The 14,156-nt window shown below is 62.3% G+C and overlaps 9 protein-coding genes across 9 annotated transcripts; 6 read left to right on the top strand and 3 right to left on the bottom strand.

Moving 5' to 3' along the window:
* Positions 1-223: 223 nt before the first annotated feature.
* On the top strand, positions 224-997 carry OT_ostta05g04490 (unnamed product; the record flags this gene model as incomplete). The annotated part of the gene is made up of 1 exon (XM_003079514.2): positions 224-997. The coding sequence occupies one exon, from the start codon at positions 224-226 to the stop codon at positions 995-997; it is 774 nt and encodes a 257-aa protein (XP_003079562.2).
* Positions 998-1,137: 140 nt separating this feature from the next.
* OT_ostta05g04500 (Target SNARE coiled-coil domain) lies at positions 1,138-2,130 on the bottom strand (the record flags this gene model as incomplete). Its single annotated transcript, XM_022984364.1, has 3 exons — positions 1,138-1,556; positions 1,604-1,923; positions 2,081-2,130. The coding sequence occupies 3 exons, from the start codon at positions 2,128-2,130 to the stop codon at positions 1,138-1,140; spliced, it is 789 nt and encodes a 262-aa protein (XP_022839103.1).
* Positions 2,131-2,431: 301 nt separating this feature from the next.
* OT_ostta05g04510 (Domain of unknown function DUF4341) lies at positions 2,432-3,481 on the top strand (the record flags this gene model as incomplete). Its single annotated transcript, XM_022984365.1, has 1 exon — positions 2,432-3,481. One exon carries the CDS (start codon positions 2,432-2,434, stop codon positions 3,479-3,481), a length of 1,050 nt encoding a protein of 349 aa, XP_022839104.1.
* Positions 3,482-3,665: 184 nt separating this feature from the next.
* On the top strand, positions 3,666-4,724 carry OT_ostta05g04520 (unnamed product; the record flags this gene model as incomplete). The annotated part of the gene is made up of 1 exon (XM_003079516.2): positions 3,666-4,724. One exon carries the CDS (start codon positions 3,666-3,668, stop codon positions 4,722-4,724), a length of 1,059 nt encoding a protein of 352 aa, XP_003079564.2.
* A 232-nt stretch (positions 4,725-4,956) lies between these two features.
* Positions 4,957-5,671, top strand: OT_ostta05g04530 (Uncharacterised protein family Ycf54; the record flags this gene model as incomplete). Its single annotated transcript, XM_022984366.1, has 2 exons — positions 4,957-5,001; positions 5,255-5,671. 2 exons carry the CDS (start codon positions 4,957-4,959, stop codon positions 5,669-5,671), a joined length of 462 nt encoding a protein of 153 aa, XP_022839105.1.
* Positions 5,672-5,793: 122 nt separating this feature from the next.
* OT_ostta05g04540 (unnamed product) lies at positions 5,794-7,158 on the top strand (the record flags this gene model as incomplete). The annotated part of the gene is made up of 1 exon (XM_003079518.2): positions 5,794-7,158. The coding sequence occupies one exon, from the start codon at positions 5,794-5,796 to the stop codon at positions 7,156-7,158; it is 1,365 nt and encodes a 454-aa protein (XP_003079566.2).
* An 82-nt stretch (positions 7,159-7,240) lies between these two features.
* Positions 7,241-9,592, bottom strand: OT_ostta05g04550 (Thioredoxin-like fold; the record flags this gene model as incomplete). Its single annotated transcript, XM_022984367.1, has 1 exon — positions 7,241-9,592. One exon carries the CDS (start codon positions 9,590-9,592, stop codon positions 7,241-7,243), a length of 2,352 nt encoding a protein of 783 aa, XP_022839106.1.
* Positions 9,593-9,935: 343 nt separating this feature from the next.
* Positions 9,936-10,809, top strand: OT_ostta05g04560 (Photosystem II PsbR; the record flags this gene model as incomplete). The annotated part of the gene is made up of 3 exons (XM_022984369.1): positions 9,936-10,055; positions 10,337-10,410; positions 10,605-10,809. 3 exons carry the CDS (start codon positions 9,936-9,938, stop codon positions 10,807-10,809), a joined length of 399 nt encoding a protein of 132 aa, XP_022839107.1.
* A 440-nt stretch (positions 10,810-11,249) lies between these two features.
* OT_ostta05g04570 (NET domain) lies at positions 11,250-13,706 on the bottom strand (the record flags this gene model as incomplete). The annotated part of the gene is made up of 1 exon (XM_003079523.2): positions 11,250-13,706. One exon carries the CDS (start codon positions 13,704-13,706, stop codon positions 11,250-11,252), a length of 2,457 nt encoding a protein of 818 aa, XP_003079571.2.
* Positions 13,707-14,156: the final 450 nt, after the last annotated feature.

The raw sequence follows: 14,156 nt of genomic DNA on the forward strand, positions 1-14,156 counted from the left end.
GCGGGGAGTGACGACAGTTCTCGACGCGTGGCGGTCCTCACGCGTCATGCCACGACTCGTGCTCGAGGACGATGCGCGGGTGAATATTTCTCAAGTGCGCGGTGTCGATTTCTACGCCGAAGAGTGCTCGCCGCGTCGTCGAGAGGGTGAAGCGTCGAGCTCAAAATTCACGTTAATCATCCACGGATTGAATTCACACGCTCGAAATCCAAACGTGCGCGCGATGAGCGTCGCGTTGGCGATCAGAGGGACGACGTGCGTGTCGTTCGATCTTCCAGGGCACGGGGAGTGCGCGAGCGGTGATCACGGGGACGTGCGAGGGATTTGGACGGGGCGAGCGAAGACGCTCGAGCGGATCGCGCGCGCGTTGGACGCGAGCGACGCCCCGGAGTCGATCACGATCGTGGGGTCGTCCATGGGTGGAGCCCTGGCGATTTACGCCGCGAACGAGCTGAAAATGGCCGGGACGCGGACGATCGAGCGGGTGGTTTTGATCAATCCGTTGATGCGGATGAAGCTGTATTTACCGGGCGTCGCGCTCGCGGCGTTACGGTTGGCGGCGATCGTCGCGCCCGGGGTGGAGGTGTCATCGAGACCGCAGGATAAGGTGAATGATGACGACGCCCCAGAGGGGACGGCTAAGATGGATTTCGACGACGAGGGACAGAAGCAGTGCGACGCGGACGAGCTGACGTACAAGGGTGGGGTGACGCTTCGCACGGGGGTGGAGCTGTACGCGCTGACGCGTCACAACGCGGGCGCGCGGGCAGAGGATTGCGGAATGGTGCGATTGTCGTTCACCACGCCCGTACTACTCCTCACGGGCGGGCGAGATGAGGTCGTGGATCCCGACGCGGCGACGCAACAGGTCAAGCTCGCCATGAGCGCGGGCGGGAAAGTCGAGCACAAAAAGTTTCCAAACGCTGGGCACTCGCTCACATTGCAGAGTCGCAGAGAGGAGGTGTTCGATCTCGTGGCTGATTGGCGGTGGTTGTAAGTATGTCTTTTCGTTTTGTAATGTACGTAACTCTTATCGTAAAGTCAGCGTGCCTCTGACATCTCATTACGGTGCTAGAATCGTTAGTAGGTTACAAGACACCAGCTCGCTAGTTTTTGAGACTAAACAGTGTACAGTGATCACGCGACGAGCTTGTAAACGCTCAGCGCAACGCCTAGGATGACGCAGATGAGCATGCAATCCACGCAGAACTTTCTCGACGATCGCATCTTTGTCACCGTGTCCTTGAGCCTCGCGTTCGCCGTGCGAATCTCCGCGTTCACGCTATCGAGCTTGTCCTCGATCGCGTCCGTGATCGGCTGTTGCCTACGCATCTCCTCCGTCATCTCTCCTCCGATGTCCTTCAAGACACCCAATCCGCGGGATATGACGTCCAAACCTTGATCCTGCTTCGCCTTGCGCGCCTCGAATTCTTGCCTGAAAGCCTCGCTCGATTCGCTCTGCTCCATGTTCACGAAAGGGTTCGTGCTCGATCCCGGATCGCCCGAGATGTTGATCGTGGCCGCGGGTCCGCGTACCCACCCGCGGGCTTTCGCTTCTGGGGAGGCAAACCGCGCGTGACGCCGTCTGCGACGGCCTCGACGCGCGTCTCAAAATCGTCCACGATTTCCAACATCGCAACCGCGTCCTGCTCCGTCGTCCCCGCCGCCTTCGTCCGCGCAGCTTTCCGAAGTTTTGGAATCTCACCTCGCAAATAATTCTTTCCACGCCGCACCTCCGCATTCAGCGTCGCCACCGCCGCGCGATTACGCTCCGACTTCACCGCCGCCGCCTTTTCCAGCAATTCGTCCAAAATCGTCTCCGCGCCCCCCAACATGGCCGCAAACGCCTCCGTTCCTTTCATCTTCGCGATCTTCGCCTCCACCTGCGCGTGCGTTTCTTGCTTCGGCAGGTACGCCTCGTACCTAGCGCGCAAAACCGCATACGAAGCGTCAGTCGCGCGGTCGTTTTGAACCTCGGCGCGCGTCGAATCGCTCGAGATCTCCTTCGTTTCCCGTCTCCACCCACCGCGCGTCGACACCCCCCCTCCCGTCCGCGCGCGACATCAACGCCTCGACGCACCGCTTCAGTAAAGAGTCCACGCGCGCGAGCATGTCCCCCGCCGACGCCATGACGATCGTTTCCAGAAACGCAACACGTGACGCGTGACGCACGAATGCCCCTCGCGCGCCGCCGTCGACGCGATCGTCCCCCCTCGCGCGCGGTCGCGTCGTCGATCACGTCCGTCGTCGTCGCCCGCGCGCGCGCGAGACCGCGTGCGCGCTCGTCGTCGCGCACTGAAGACGATGTCCGTCGACGCGAATCATTCGAATCATTCGCATCGACACGACACCCGCGCGTCGCGACACCGCGACGCCTCGCCGCGCGCCCGCGCGATCGCGTCGACGCGAACGCGCGTCGCGCCGCGTCGTCATGTCCACCGAACTCTCGTTCACGCCGCATCACGCGCTGGGCGGGGGGATTCTCCTCGGCGTCGCCGTGATCGGAAAACTCGCGCTCACCGGACGCGTGCTCGGCGTCTCCGGCGCGTTTAAGGGTCTGGTGAAGGGCGCGCGAGAGCCCTGGAGACTGGCGTTCGTCGGTGGACTCGTCGCGGCGGGGGCGTGCGCGAGGACGCTGGGCGCGTTGGATGAGAATGTGAGCGCGACGACGCCGAGCGCGGCGCGGGCGGCGATCGCGGGCGCGCTCGTGGGCGTCGGTACCGCCATGGGACGCGGATGCACGAGTGGACACGGGATCGTGGGTAATTCGCGGTTGAGCCCGAGGAGCTTCGCGTACACGCTCGTGTTCATGGCGACGGGGGCGGCGTGCGCGACGGTTTTTCAGACGAATGCCGCGTTGGACGTCGACTCGAAGCATCACGTCTTGGGGCGAGGGACGATCGGTGCCGAGCGTGATGACGTGGAACTTTGGGTGCGGTTGGGTGCCGCCGCGGTGTGCGCTTTCGCGGCGGCGGCGGTGTACATCAAGCGCGCGATCGCGGTGAGTCCGAAGGATGGGAAGGGCGAAGCCGAGGTGAGCGCGAAGAAGAAGCACGCCATCGACGTCGTCGTCGACGGCGCCGCGGGTTTGGTCTTCGGTCTCGGACTCGCGGTGAGCGGAATGATGTCTCCGGCAAAAGTGAGCGCGTTCCTGAGCGTGCTGGAGCCGTCGTGGGATCCGAGTCTGATGTTCGTCATGGGCGGCGCCATGGCGGTGACCATGGCGGGGATCCGCTTCGCCAAGGCGCACACGGGTTTGCACAAACCCACGTGCTCGTATAACAACTTTGACTTCGCGACGAATAAGAACATCGATCGTCCGCTCCTCATCGGCGGCGTTCTCTTCGGCGCGGGTTGGGGCTTGGGAGGAATCTGCCCGGGTCCGGCGATCGTCTCCTCCGTCGCCAATCCATCCGCCGAGTTGGGCGTTTGGATCGCCTCGTTCATCGCCGGCATGTGGGCGCACGAAAACTTCATGTGATCGCGTCTGAACGATCAATCAAACCTCCTCTGACGACCAAGAGTGATGCGTCTTCGTTAATACTTGAATAATGCGCTCGGACGTCCGAGCGCCGTCCACTTTTTGTTTCACGCATCCGAACGCGCGTCCGCACTTCACCGCGCGCGCGAGCATGCCGACCGCGCCTCCGTGACGCGTCGAATCCATGTCCCTGGACGTCCCGACCGCCGTTTTCACGCGCGGCGCATCGATGGTCGTCGCCGCCGCGTCGCGTCCCGCCTCGGACGTCCCGCGCGGGCCCAGAGATTTCCTCTCTGCGCGTCCCGACGGCGCGTACACCGTCGCCGAGGCGCGACGGGCGACTCCGAGCGCACCGTACGTCCTCGACGACGCCCGCGCGCACGTCGAGCGACTCGCGCGCGCGGCGGAGACGCCGAGAGAGGCGACGCGCGAGGCGTGCGCGGACGCGCTTCGCGTCGCCCTCGACGCGTGCGCGGCGCACGACGCGTTCGATGGGTTCGATGCGGTCGTCGTCACCGCGCTCGCGCGCGCCGTGGACGCGAACGCGCGAGGTGAGGTGGTGGTGGATGTTTTGGTGCGCGGCGCTCGGCGCGACGAAAAGACGGAGCGAGACGACGCGGGTTCGGTCGGCGCGTACGTGGACGTCGCGAACGCGCGAACGCGGAGCGCGCGAGAGCCGTGGGACGTGAAATATTCTGGGTGGATTCGCGAGCGGGCGCCGTTTGAGCGTCGATTGGCGGCGTGGAACGCGGCGAATCCAAACGACGCGTGCGTCGAGTGCGTCATGACGCGCGCCGTCGTCGACGCCGACGGCGAAATCGTCGATCACGAACTCTTAGAGGGTCTCACCACGAACTTTGCCGCGGTGTCGAGTTCTATGACGAACGAGCGAACGATCCATCGCGCGTGCGAGAACGTCCTTCGCGGGGTAGCGATGGATCGTCTCGACGCCGCGCTGCGTGCGGCGTCCGCCGCTCGGCGCGCCGCCGACTCCGAGTCCACCGATCCATCACCTCCATCCCCCGTCACCCTCTCCAACGTCCTCTCCGGTGTCTACGACGCCGCCTTCATCACCAACGCCCTCAAGCCCGCCGTTCCGATCGATTACCTCATCATCGATCGCGGCGCCGCCGCGCCGCCGCGCCGCGTCCCGCTCCCGCGCTCCCGCGCGCTCCGCGCCCGCCTCCTCGACGTCCACGTTCCCGCCGCTGTCGCCCATCCCACCGCGCACGCGGACGCGTAACGGCATCTCATCATCCACCGATCCATCGTTTACGTCGTCTCCCATCAATGCGTCTTCTCCCGTCGACGCGCGTGACGCGTTATCCGCATCCGCCTCCACATCTCTGGGCACCGAATCCCCACTCGTCGCCTCGTTGACGATGATGATGATGATGTCTCGCCAAGCGACCTCGCCGACCGCCCGCGCGCGCGCGCATGCGCCCGCACGCGCGCGAACGACGTCGACGCATCGAATGCGCGTGCGTGCGCGCGCGCACGCGGACGCGGCGTCGACCGAGGTGCGCGTGATGTGATGATGTGATGCCGCGCGAGGGCTGACGCGATGGCGACGAATGATGGACGCGTACCGCGACGCGCGTCGCGCGTAGACGGTCGGAAAAGGAGGGAAAAGGAACGGGGAATACTCGGGCGTCGACCGCGCGCGCGATATGGACGATCGAGCGATGATTCGGGGTGGGCGAGGGATGGACGGCGCGGACGATATCCGCGCGGCGGGCGACTGACGGCGGACGCGGCGGCGGGGAGACGCAGGTGAAGCAGTTTTATTATTGCGTCGCGAACGCGGATTTTATGTTGAACGATGAGAACAACGAACACTTTCCGGAGATTTTGCGCGAGCGCAGACGGTTCTTTAAGGAGAAGGGTAAGGAGCAGGATTTTTGGATCGTGCCGAACCCGGCGTTTTTGGACGCCATGCCCGAGGTGAAGAAGAAGATTCGTCAACCGTGCGTCGCGGTGGTGACGACGGATAAGGTGTGGAACGATTTCGTCAAGCTTCGAATGGATAGGGTGTACAAGGGCGGCGTCGAGGGCGCGGTGTGCGATATTTTGAAGAGCGCCGCGCCCGTCGAAGCCGACGCGTTCGAGGCGCCCAAGACGTGGACCGCCCCGTACGCCAAGTACGCCGGCGGATGGTGGCACGTGTTCGAACCGAACGGCGACTTCTAATCGGAAATCTTAGTCAACCGCGTTCCCGGCGACGCGGCGTGTTGGATTTCTTTTAAGAATCATCAAGCAATCACAACCTCTCGCCGCGTCGTCCCGCACACGTCGCCGCGTCGCCCATCGCCATGCGCGCCGTCGACGCGCCCGCGCGCGCCTTCACGTCACCCACGCGCGCGTGCGCGCGACGCCGCGACCGCGCGCGCGGGCGCGTCGCGCCGAAACGCTCGCTCAAAGTCACCGCTGTCGACGTCGACGCTCGAGCGACGATCGCAACCATGTACGATCGTATCAACGCCCGTGACGTCGCCGGCGCGCTCGAGTGCGTCGCCGAGGACGTCGTGTACGAGGATTTTAACTTTCCCGAGCCGTTCGTCGGTAAGGCGGCCGTGAGGGCGCTGTTCGAGGAATCGTGCTCGGGGATACCGGATGACTTGGCGTTCGTCGTCGACGAGTGGACGAGCGGGAGCGGTGCGAGCGTCGGGTGCACGTGGCACGTAGAGATTATGGGTGAAGCGTTCCCGAACGCGCGAGGGTGCTCGCTGTACCGGGTGAACGGTGATGGGAAGCTGACGTACGCGCGGGACGTGGTGGAGTCGCCGGCGAAGCTGGGCGAGGCGTCGTTTTCAATCATACGCGCGGTGGCGCCGCTGGTGAAGAAGCGGATCGCGGCGAAGAAGGGCGTGAAGTTGGAGGAACCGGCTGCGAGCGGTGGCGGCGGCGGTGGCGAGGGTAACGTCGCGGCGAGCGTCGCGTTCGCCCTCGGCGCGGCGGCGTATTGGTACGTGTTGCTCCTGTCCCCGAGCGATAATCCCATTCCGGGGGATCCTGCGTACGCCATCAAGCCAGAGACGCTGCAGGAAGTCATCGCCTCGAGCACGGACTTTTTCTACGTCCTGCCGTTGCTGAATAAGTTCGGGATCGATCTTTTGGGGGGCGCCCCGTACGTCAATCCGGTGTCGCTCGGTTTGTTCAACTTCGCCGAGGCGTTCATCTTCATGCTCTATCCGCTGTATTGCATGGATAAGCGCGGACGGGATCTTCCGGCTCTTAAATTGTGGTCCATTGGAATGTTCCTCACGAATGCCGTTTTGCTGCCGTACATGTCCATTCGAGCGAAGACGCCGGTGAGCGCGAATTGGGCGCCAGACGAGACGGCAAGCGGTTGGGGCGAGACGGAGACGCAAGGCGGCCGAAAAGGATTGATGAGTAAGGTCTTCGGCGGTACCGGTCTCGGCGTTGGGTTCCTGTCGATTTACTGGCTCTTGCTCGAAGATAGCACCGCGGGTGGCTTGGCGGAGCGACTGGCCTACTTTGACGAGCTCATGAAATCGAGTCGCCTTAGCATCGCGTTCATGGTGGATATCGCGCTCGCGGCGGCTTGGCAGGCTTATTTCATGAAATCGATCTCGCAGTCTTCCGGGAAAGACTGCGGAAGTTTGGCGTACATTCCATACTGGGGACTTTGCGTGTGGCTCTTGCAAGATGACTAAATCAGAGTCTTCGATCGGCGCTGTACCGATATCATGTAAAAACAATAGAAATTCATTCTTTACTCGTCGTCGAGTCCACCGATCACAGCTCGGTCTTCTTCTTCTTTCCCTTTCTTTTCTTTTTCTTCTTTTTTGGCGCAGCGGCGGCTCTTTCGGCCTCCTCTTGCGCGCGCCGAGCCGCCTCCGCCTTTGCCTCTTCCTCCGCCTTGGCGGCGAGTTGCTCGCGAGAGAGTGCAGCCTCACCCTCCACCTCTTCGCCCATGATGTCGCTCAGATCGAATTCCTCCTCAATTATCTCCTCCACGACTTCCTCGACCTTTTCTCCACCTTCTACAAGCTTGGGCATCTCTTGAAATCGCCAAGTCTTCACCTTGCCGCTCAAGACATTTGCGCAGAACTCGCGAAGGGGTTCTCGCTCAAACGCACCCTTATGCGTCGCGTATCGCGACGTTCTCGTCGCCAAGATGGCCACCGTGGGGTAGTCCACCGGGTTATTGACGTCAAAGACGCTCGCAAACGTGCGCTGTTTGACCGGATCGACGACGGCGAAGTGGTACGGTTTGCCGTACAGATCCTTTGCCAGGGTGTGCAAAATCATGAGCTGCGACGCGTCGTCATTCTTGATGAATGCGACGACGCAAAGACCACCCTTGGCGGCACACTCCTCATCGAGCGCCGATGGTGTGTCGACGGATTTTGGCATCGGTACCACGGCGTCCTTATCGACGCCTATGACGCGCTTTCGGACTTCGTGGAGCCATGCGTTGACCATCGGCAACGAGAGTTCGCTCAGTGGATACTTCTGGACCGACATGCGCATGTTCTCGTTACTCTCGTCCTCCTGAGTCTCTCTATAAACGACCAAAAGACTCGGCTTGGACGTGATTTGAAATTGCTCCATGAGCGCCTCGTCGTCCTCGGTGATGACGCCAAAGATGAAGTCTTTGTGCACCGCAGAGGCGACGTGAACAATGTCTCGAGATTGTTGGTCGGTTTCTTCCATGAACATGATAACTCTCGGCGCCGTAGACGCGATCCCGAACAGGGATTTATCCATCGTTTTAGCCGTGACGAAGATCGAGTTATCCTGGAGGTTCTCGCGAATGAATTCTTCGAGATCCATGCGCGTGAAACTGTCTCCGTTGGATGGCTTGAAAATCACCGGCTCGCGCGCGTCATCGTCGTCGTCTTCAGCCTTGGGAAACATCACGATTTCTACGCACCGATCGCTGTCATCCTTGAAAGCACCAACTTTCTTCACCAAGGCTGTGGCCTCGTCGTCGTCGTCGTGGACGATGAATTCGCGGAGACCGACAACGGCGACAAATCCGCTCAACTTCTCGGGTACCGCGTCCACGGTTTTCCCGCATCGCTCACCAGCCTTGGTGAACGCAACGATCTGAATCTTCTTGCTCGACAACACTTCGTCGACGAAAGCGGTGGCGGTCACCGGCTTGAGGATCGATCCCGAAGAGCCGTCGTCCTCGGGCGTCTTCTCCGATTGGGATCCGCCGACGGCTATGGTCTCCATCTTCAACTCTACCTCGGGCCCGGCGTGGGTGTTCAGAAACTCCATCACGACCTCGCGCTTCATTGAATCGCTCTCCGGAAATATTGGCGCCGATCCGTCGGCCGGGTACACGCCCAGACGGGGCGCACCACCCTCGGCGCCCGGCAGTGCGGGAGCGTCGGAGCCTTCGTACGCGACCTCCACAAAGCGCATTCGACCCTCGAACGCGTGGGACATCGATTTCAACAGCGCCGACGTCGTGGGTTTGTTCGTTAAAATGACCGCCGTGGGCAATCCCGAGGCGGCACCCGTGCGAATGGACGATGCGTCTCGCAGCGACGTCGCGTTCACCCGCTCCACCAGGTGCGTCGGTAGCGCGCGCTCCGCGAACGTCGCGATCGCTCTCGAACTGATATCCCCCACGCGTCCGCTCGTCGGATCCGCGATCGGAAACGACATCGCCATCTTCGCGCTCCGTCGCGCGTCGTACGGATTCAGCGTCGCCGTCGTCGGATACGCCTCGATGGCCGGTATCGTCGACAATCGCGCCACCCGTCCCAACCGCTCCAGATCGAATCCCTCCGCCGTGACGTCCATCGTTCCGAACCGCACCCCCAACGTCCCGACCGCGCTCTCACTCGCCTTGACGAACTGTCTCGACACCTCCTCGCAGATCGCGCACTTCTCCGCCGATCCCGTGAAGTACACGACCCACGGCTCGCGCGAGCGCAACGCGTCCCGCTCGTACGTCTCCAGGTCCAACCGCACCACCTCCGCGCGCGCGCCCACACCTCGGGCGAGGCCCAGGGACAACGCGAGCGCGAGCGTGCGCGCGAGGCGGTCCCACGTCCCGCGCGTCCGCCGCGTCGCGGCACCGCCCGTCGCCGCCCGTCGCGACGATGATGTTTCCATCGTCTTCGTCATCGGCATCCGCGCACCGCGTCCGCGCCACCGCGTCGACGCCACCGCGTCCGCGCCGGCGGTCGTTCGCGCGCGCGCGGTCGTCGCGCCGTCGTCGTCGCGTCGAGCGGTGTCGCGCGCGGCGGCGTCGACGACTGGGCGATGGACGATGGGGTGCGAACACCCGCGTGTGACTATACCCTCCGAGACTGTTCGCCCACACACACCCCGACCACCGCCCGACGATCCCCGGCGCGCGCGCTCGAGTTGGCCATTCCGTGAGTCCTGACTCGACCACCGAGAGACTCCAGACCGATCGCGCGCGCGACCGACGCGCGCGCGCGCGGCACAGCACGCCCATCGCCCGATGTCCGCCCTCACGTCCTCCACGTTCGTCACCAAGTCCGTCGCCGCGACGGCGACGAAGAGCTCCCGGGCGCGACGCGGCGCGCTCGTCGTCATGAACAACTCGAGCGGGCCGAAGCGGGTGCGTGCGATCGCGAGGGATGGGGGACGGGGATCGTCGATCGCGGGACGACGATCGCGTCGCGTCGCGCGGGCGACGACGGGCGCGAGCGTGTGACGGGGGGAAACGTTGGATGGAATTTTTATCGATCGAACGCGTGCGGCGCGGCGGCGATCGGGCGACCGCGCGGCGGCGTGGATGCGATCGATCGAGCGCGCCGCGGCGGACGCGTATCGGGCGCGCGCGGGGCGTATCCGACGCGACGACTGACCTCTGGCGCGCCCGCGGGCGATCGATCGCAGGGCACGAAGGCGGCGCCGGCGCAACGCTCCGTCGGGTACAAGGGGTCCACCGATGCGGGATCCGCGCCGAAGACGTACGTGCGAGCGCGACGCGTCGCGAACGACTGAATCGTGGGCGTATCTGCCTTATCTCGTTGGGATAATGAACCAAGGCTTGGCGGACGTCGGCGAAGACGGCGGCGTTCGACGTGATGTCGTGACGGGAGAACGTTCACGGTGATGCGCGAAGGTGATGACTGACGTGTTGTGTGATGCGGCGTAAACGCAGGCGCTCCGGAAAGTCTGGCTACGTTTACAAGCTCGGCTTGAAGAACGGCAAGGCGAACGTCGACGAGTACTCCCCGATCTGGACGCCGCAAGATTTCAAGTCCGACGGTGACAAGTACGAGGGTAACCTGACGTACTGGGCCATCACTTTGGCCGGTATCATCGGTACGGGTGCGCTCGCGATCATCCTCACGTCTCAGCTTTAAGCGCGACGACGAGTGAGTTCAAACGGGCGCGCGCGGGCTGGGCGCGAGACGATCTCGCGCGCGCAGCCGCGTCGACGCCCTTGGTAGTTGGCGACGCAAGTAGAAGAAGCGAAGGATGACGACCGTTATGTTGTAATCGCATTACGAGAAACGTCTTCTCGAATTCGTACCGCGGAAATTATCGACGATAGCGACGCGCAAAGTGCCCGGGTGGTTGCTACTATGAAAGATTTCAACAATGCAAAGCGGAGCTCCCACGCCTCGTCGTCCTCTCTACCTCCGCATCGTCGCGCTGAAAATGCGTTGCTAATATTTTTTTTGGTGTTTTTGGAGTATTTGGGATGTGCGATCGAGCGAACGTCGATTCCGGGTTGCGCTCGCGCGTTCCCGACTTTGGCGCTCGCCGTCGCGTGATGTCTGTTTGTTTGTCTTTTTCGGTGTTATTCCGATCCCTTGAGCATGGAGGGATCGATCGCTCCGATCATTCCACCCATGCCGTCGCCAGCGAACTGCTTCATCGCTTGACGCTGTTCCTCAATGTCGACCGTTTGCTCTTGGTTTTCGAGGTCAGCGCGCGCCTTTTCGCGCTCCTCCTCGAGAGCCTTCGCTTCCGCTTCCTTGGCGGCGATTTCCGCAGCTCGCTTCGCCTCCTCGGCGGCTTTCTTTTCGGCTTCGATTCGTTCTTGCTCAGCCTTCGCCTGCGCGGCGTCTTCCTGGCGAGACTTATCAAGTTGTTGCTTTTGCTGAGCGGCCGCTTCGAACTCACTCCACAGCTCATCCGGAATGGCGTCCGCCGTCACGACCGGCGCGGGAGACGGAGCGTCGGAGCTCGCGAGGTTTTGCCAACCGGACGCGTTTTGTACTTCGACCGCCGCCTTGGAGGTGTTTTGCTTGATTCCGGGCGTGTCTTTCACTCCCAAGTTGGTGGACTGATCCACGGCGCCCGCACCGGCGCCGGTGGGAACGGCGGCTGTGCCCGTCTTGGGGTTGCTGCCCGCACCTTCGGCGCTGTCCATGCTCGATGTGTCCGAATCAGAATCGTCTGAGTCGTCCGTGTCGGAATCATCCGCCACCTTTTTCGCCGGTTTGGCGTGAACACCCTTCTGTTTATCAACGACTTCCTTGTAGCTTCCACCGGTCTCTTGCACTTGCTTGAGCGTGTCTTCAACCGCGGCAAGGTCACGGGCCGCCTGAGCCTCACGCATCTTCGCCTCAAGAAGTTGCTCAGCGGCGTTCAGTTTGCGCTTCTTCGGTCGAAGGACGCCGCGGACGTACTTGTCGAGCTTCCACAGAGTCTCCGAATCCAACTCCTCAATGTTGATTTCGATTTCATCGTCATCCGCCTGGCCCAAGCCCTTACGTTGCTCGCTGACGATCTGAATGACGCGACCTTGCTTTTCCTCCGGAAGTTCTTGCAATAACATCGTGAGTTCGTGCTTTTCATCGAATGACATGTCCCGCTTGGGCAGAGCCACCTCAGCACGAGCCGCGCGCTTGATTTCTTTTCGCGCTCGGCTCTCCTCCTTGAACTCTCTGTACACGTCTTCGTCCATTCGTGCGTCATCGAAGTCGAAGTCCGGATCTTCATCCGGATCTCTCGCTCGTTTCGCTCCTGCAGAGCTGCGCGAACGCGACTTCGGTCGCGGGATGGGCTCGTCGTCGTCATCAAAATCGTCATCCTTGTACATGGCCTCTTGCTTGGCGCGCTTGAGTTCCTCGATCTCGCGTCGCATATTTTCGAGCTGCTCGCGCGCTTCTTGCACAGCCACCGCTTCGACACTGATCGGAGTCGTCGGTGTGTTGCGGATATCGATTTCTTCTTGAGCGCGAATGGTTTGTTCGGAAGCGGTCCAGTCGTCGAGACCACTCTGCAACCAGGCAGCTTCAAATCCTTGGTGCACAGTCTCTCCCATGATGCCGGCATCGGACTGAGATCCGTTGTAAAGAGCGCAGTTTGAGAAAATCAAACGCATGTCGGCGCAGAAATCTTCAGGACCGACGTACTTCCTCTCATCGAGCTTCCTCTTCACCGTGCCCAAGTCCATCGGATTCTTGACAATTTGGGGATAGTCAGGGATGCCTTGTCGCACCGGATCGACCGGGAAGAGGAAAATCTTGTGATACCTATGCTTCTTCGTCAAATTCAGCACCTCACGGCATCGTCTAACCATCTCCTTGCGGCGAGCTTCGCGGTCTTGTTCGATTTCGTACTCGCGCTGCAGTCGCTTCGTGGTGACTGGTCTACCATCCTTCAACTTCTTGTAACCGACGCCGTTCGCGGCCACGGCCGATTTCTTGGATTTGGATCCACCGCCGTATCCACCGTAGGAGGCGTATGGGTCGTACATTTCCGCGGACTTGATCGATCGAGCCGAAGCTGGGCGCGGCGGCGGCAAACGAGCAAACTCAACCTGCTTCTTCGTCTCGATGCTCGCCACTTGGTTCTTCGCCTCCTCAATCTGCTGAAGGCGCTTGAGCAACTCTTCCTTCTGACGTCGCTTTTGCTCCTTACGCTGGACTCGACGCAGCTCACGCTCCTCCTCCGTGAGTTCCTCATCCGGCTTCTCCGGAACTTCTGGAAGTTTCGCCGAGTCGTCGCCCGGCGCCGTAAACATCCCATCCCCGTCTTCGTCCGCAAAAATCCCACCGCCGTCCGCCTTGGCCGAAGGCTTACGCACGCGTTTCTTACCCTCTTGCCAAGTTGCCTCGAACGGCGCGTAATCGCCGGACGGCATGTATGCGTACCCCTTCGGCGCCTTGATCGACTGGTTCAGCGTGAGCAAGATCTCGCCCCGCTCCGCCCTAACCGCCTTCTCCGGCCACGACCCCGTCGTCGCCGCCGCCACCCCATTCATCGCGACATCACTCACCGCCATCGCCGTCGCCACGTCCGCCATCGTCGCCGATTCACTCGAAATCACCACCCGCGTATCGCGCGCCGCGTCTCTCGACTTCGCGTCGTCGCCTCGGAATTGAAAAGATCTCGACTCAAACGCCTCGACTTCGCCGACTTCTCCTATAATTTCGCGTCAAAACATCGCACACGTCAGTACCCCCCGACCTCGATCGCGATCGCCCCGCGCCGTCCCGCACCGACGCGCGCGCGCGCGCGAATGCATCGATGAATGCTTTGGAAAATTATACCCTCGAGACGCGCGGCGTCGCCCGTCCCGCCCCGTCCACCCCCCTCGGTCCGCCGTCGCCCCACGCCGCGCTCGACGCCATCGCGCACCACCCCCTGCGCTCGGTCGCGATCGCAACCGTCGTCGCGCGCGCGCGCCGGACCCCCCGCGCGTTGGATTTCCACCCCACGCCGCGATGACGTCCATCGGCCCGTGGACGATCGC

This window comes from Ostreococcus tauri, assembly GCF_000214015.3.
Source record: "Ostreococcus tauri WGS project CAID00000000 data, contig chromosome 05, whole genome shotgun sequence".
In the NCBI taxonomy this organism is placed as follows: Eukaryota; Viridiplantae; Chlorophyta; class Mamiellophyceae; order Mamiellales; family Bathycoccaceae; genus Ostreococcus; species Ostreococcus tauri.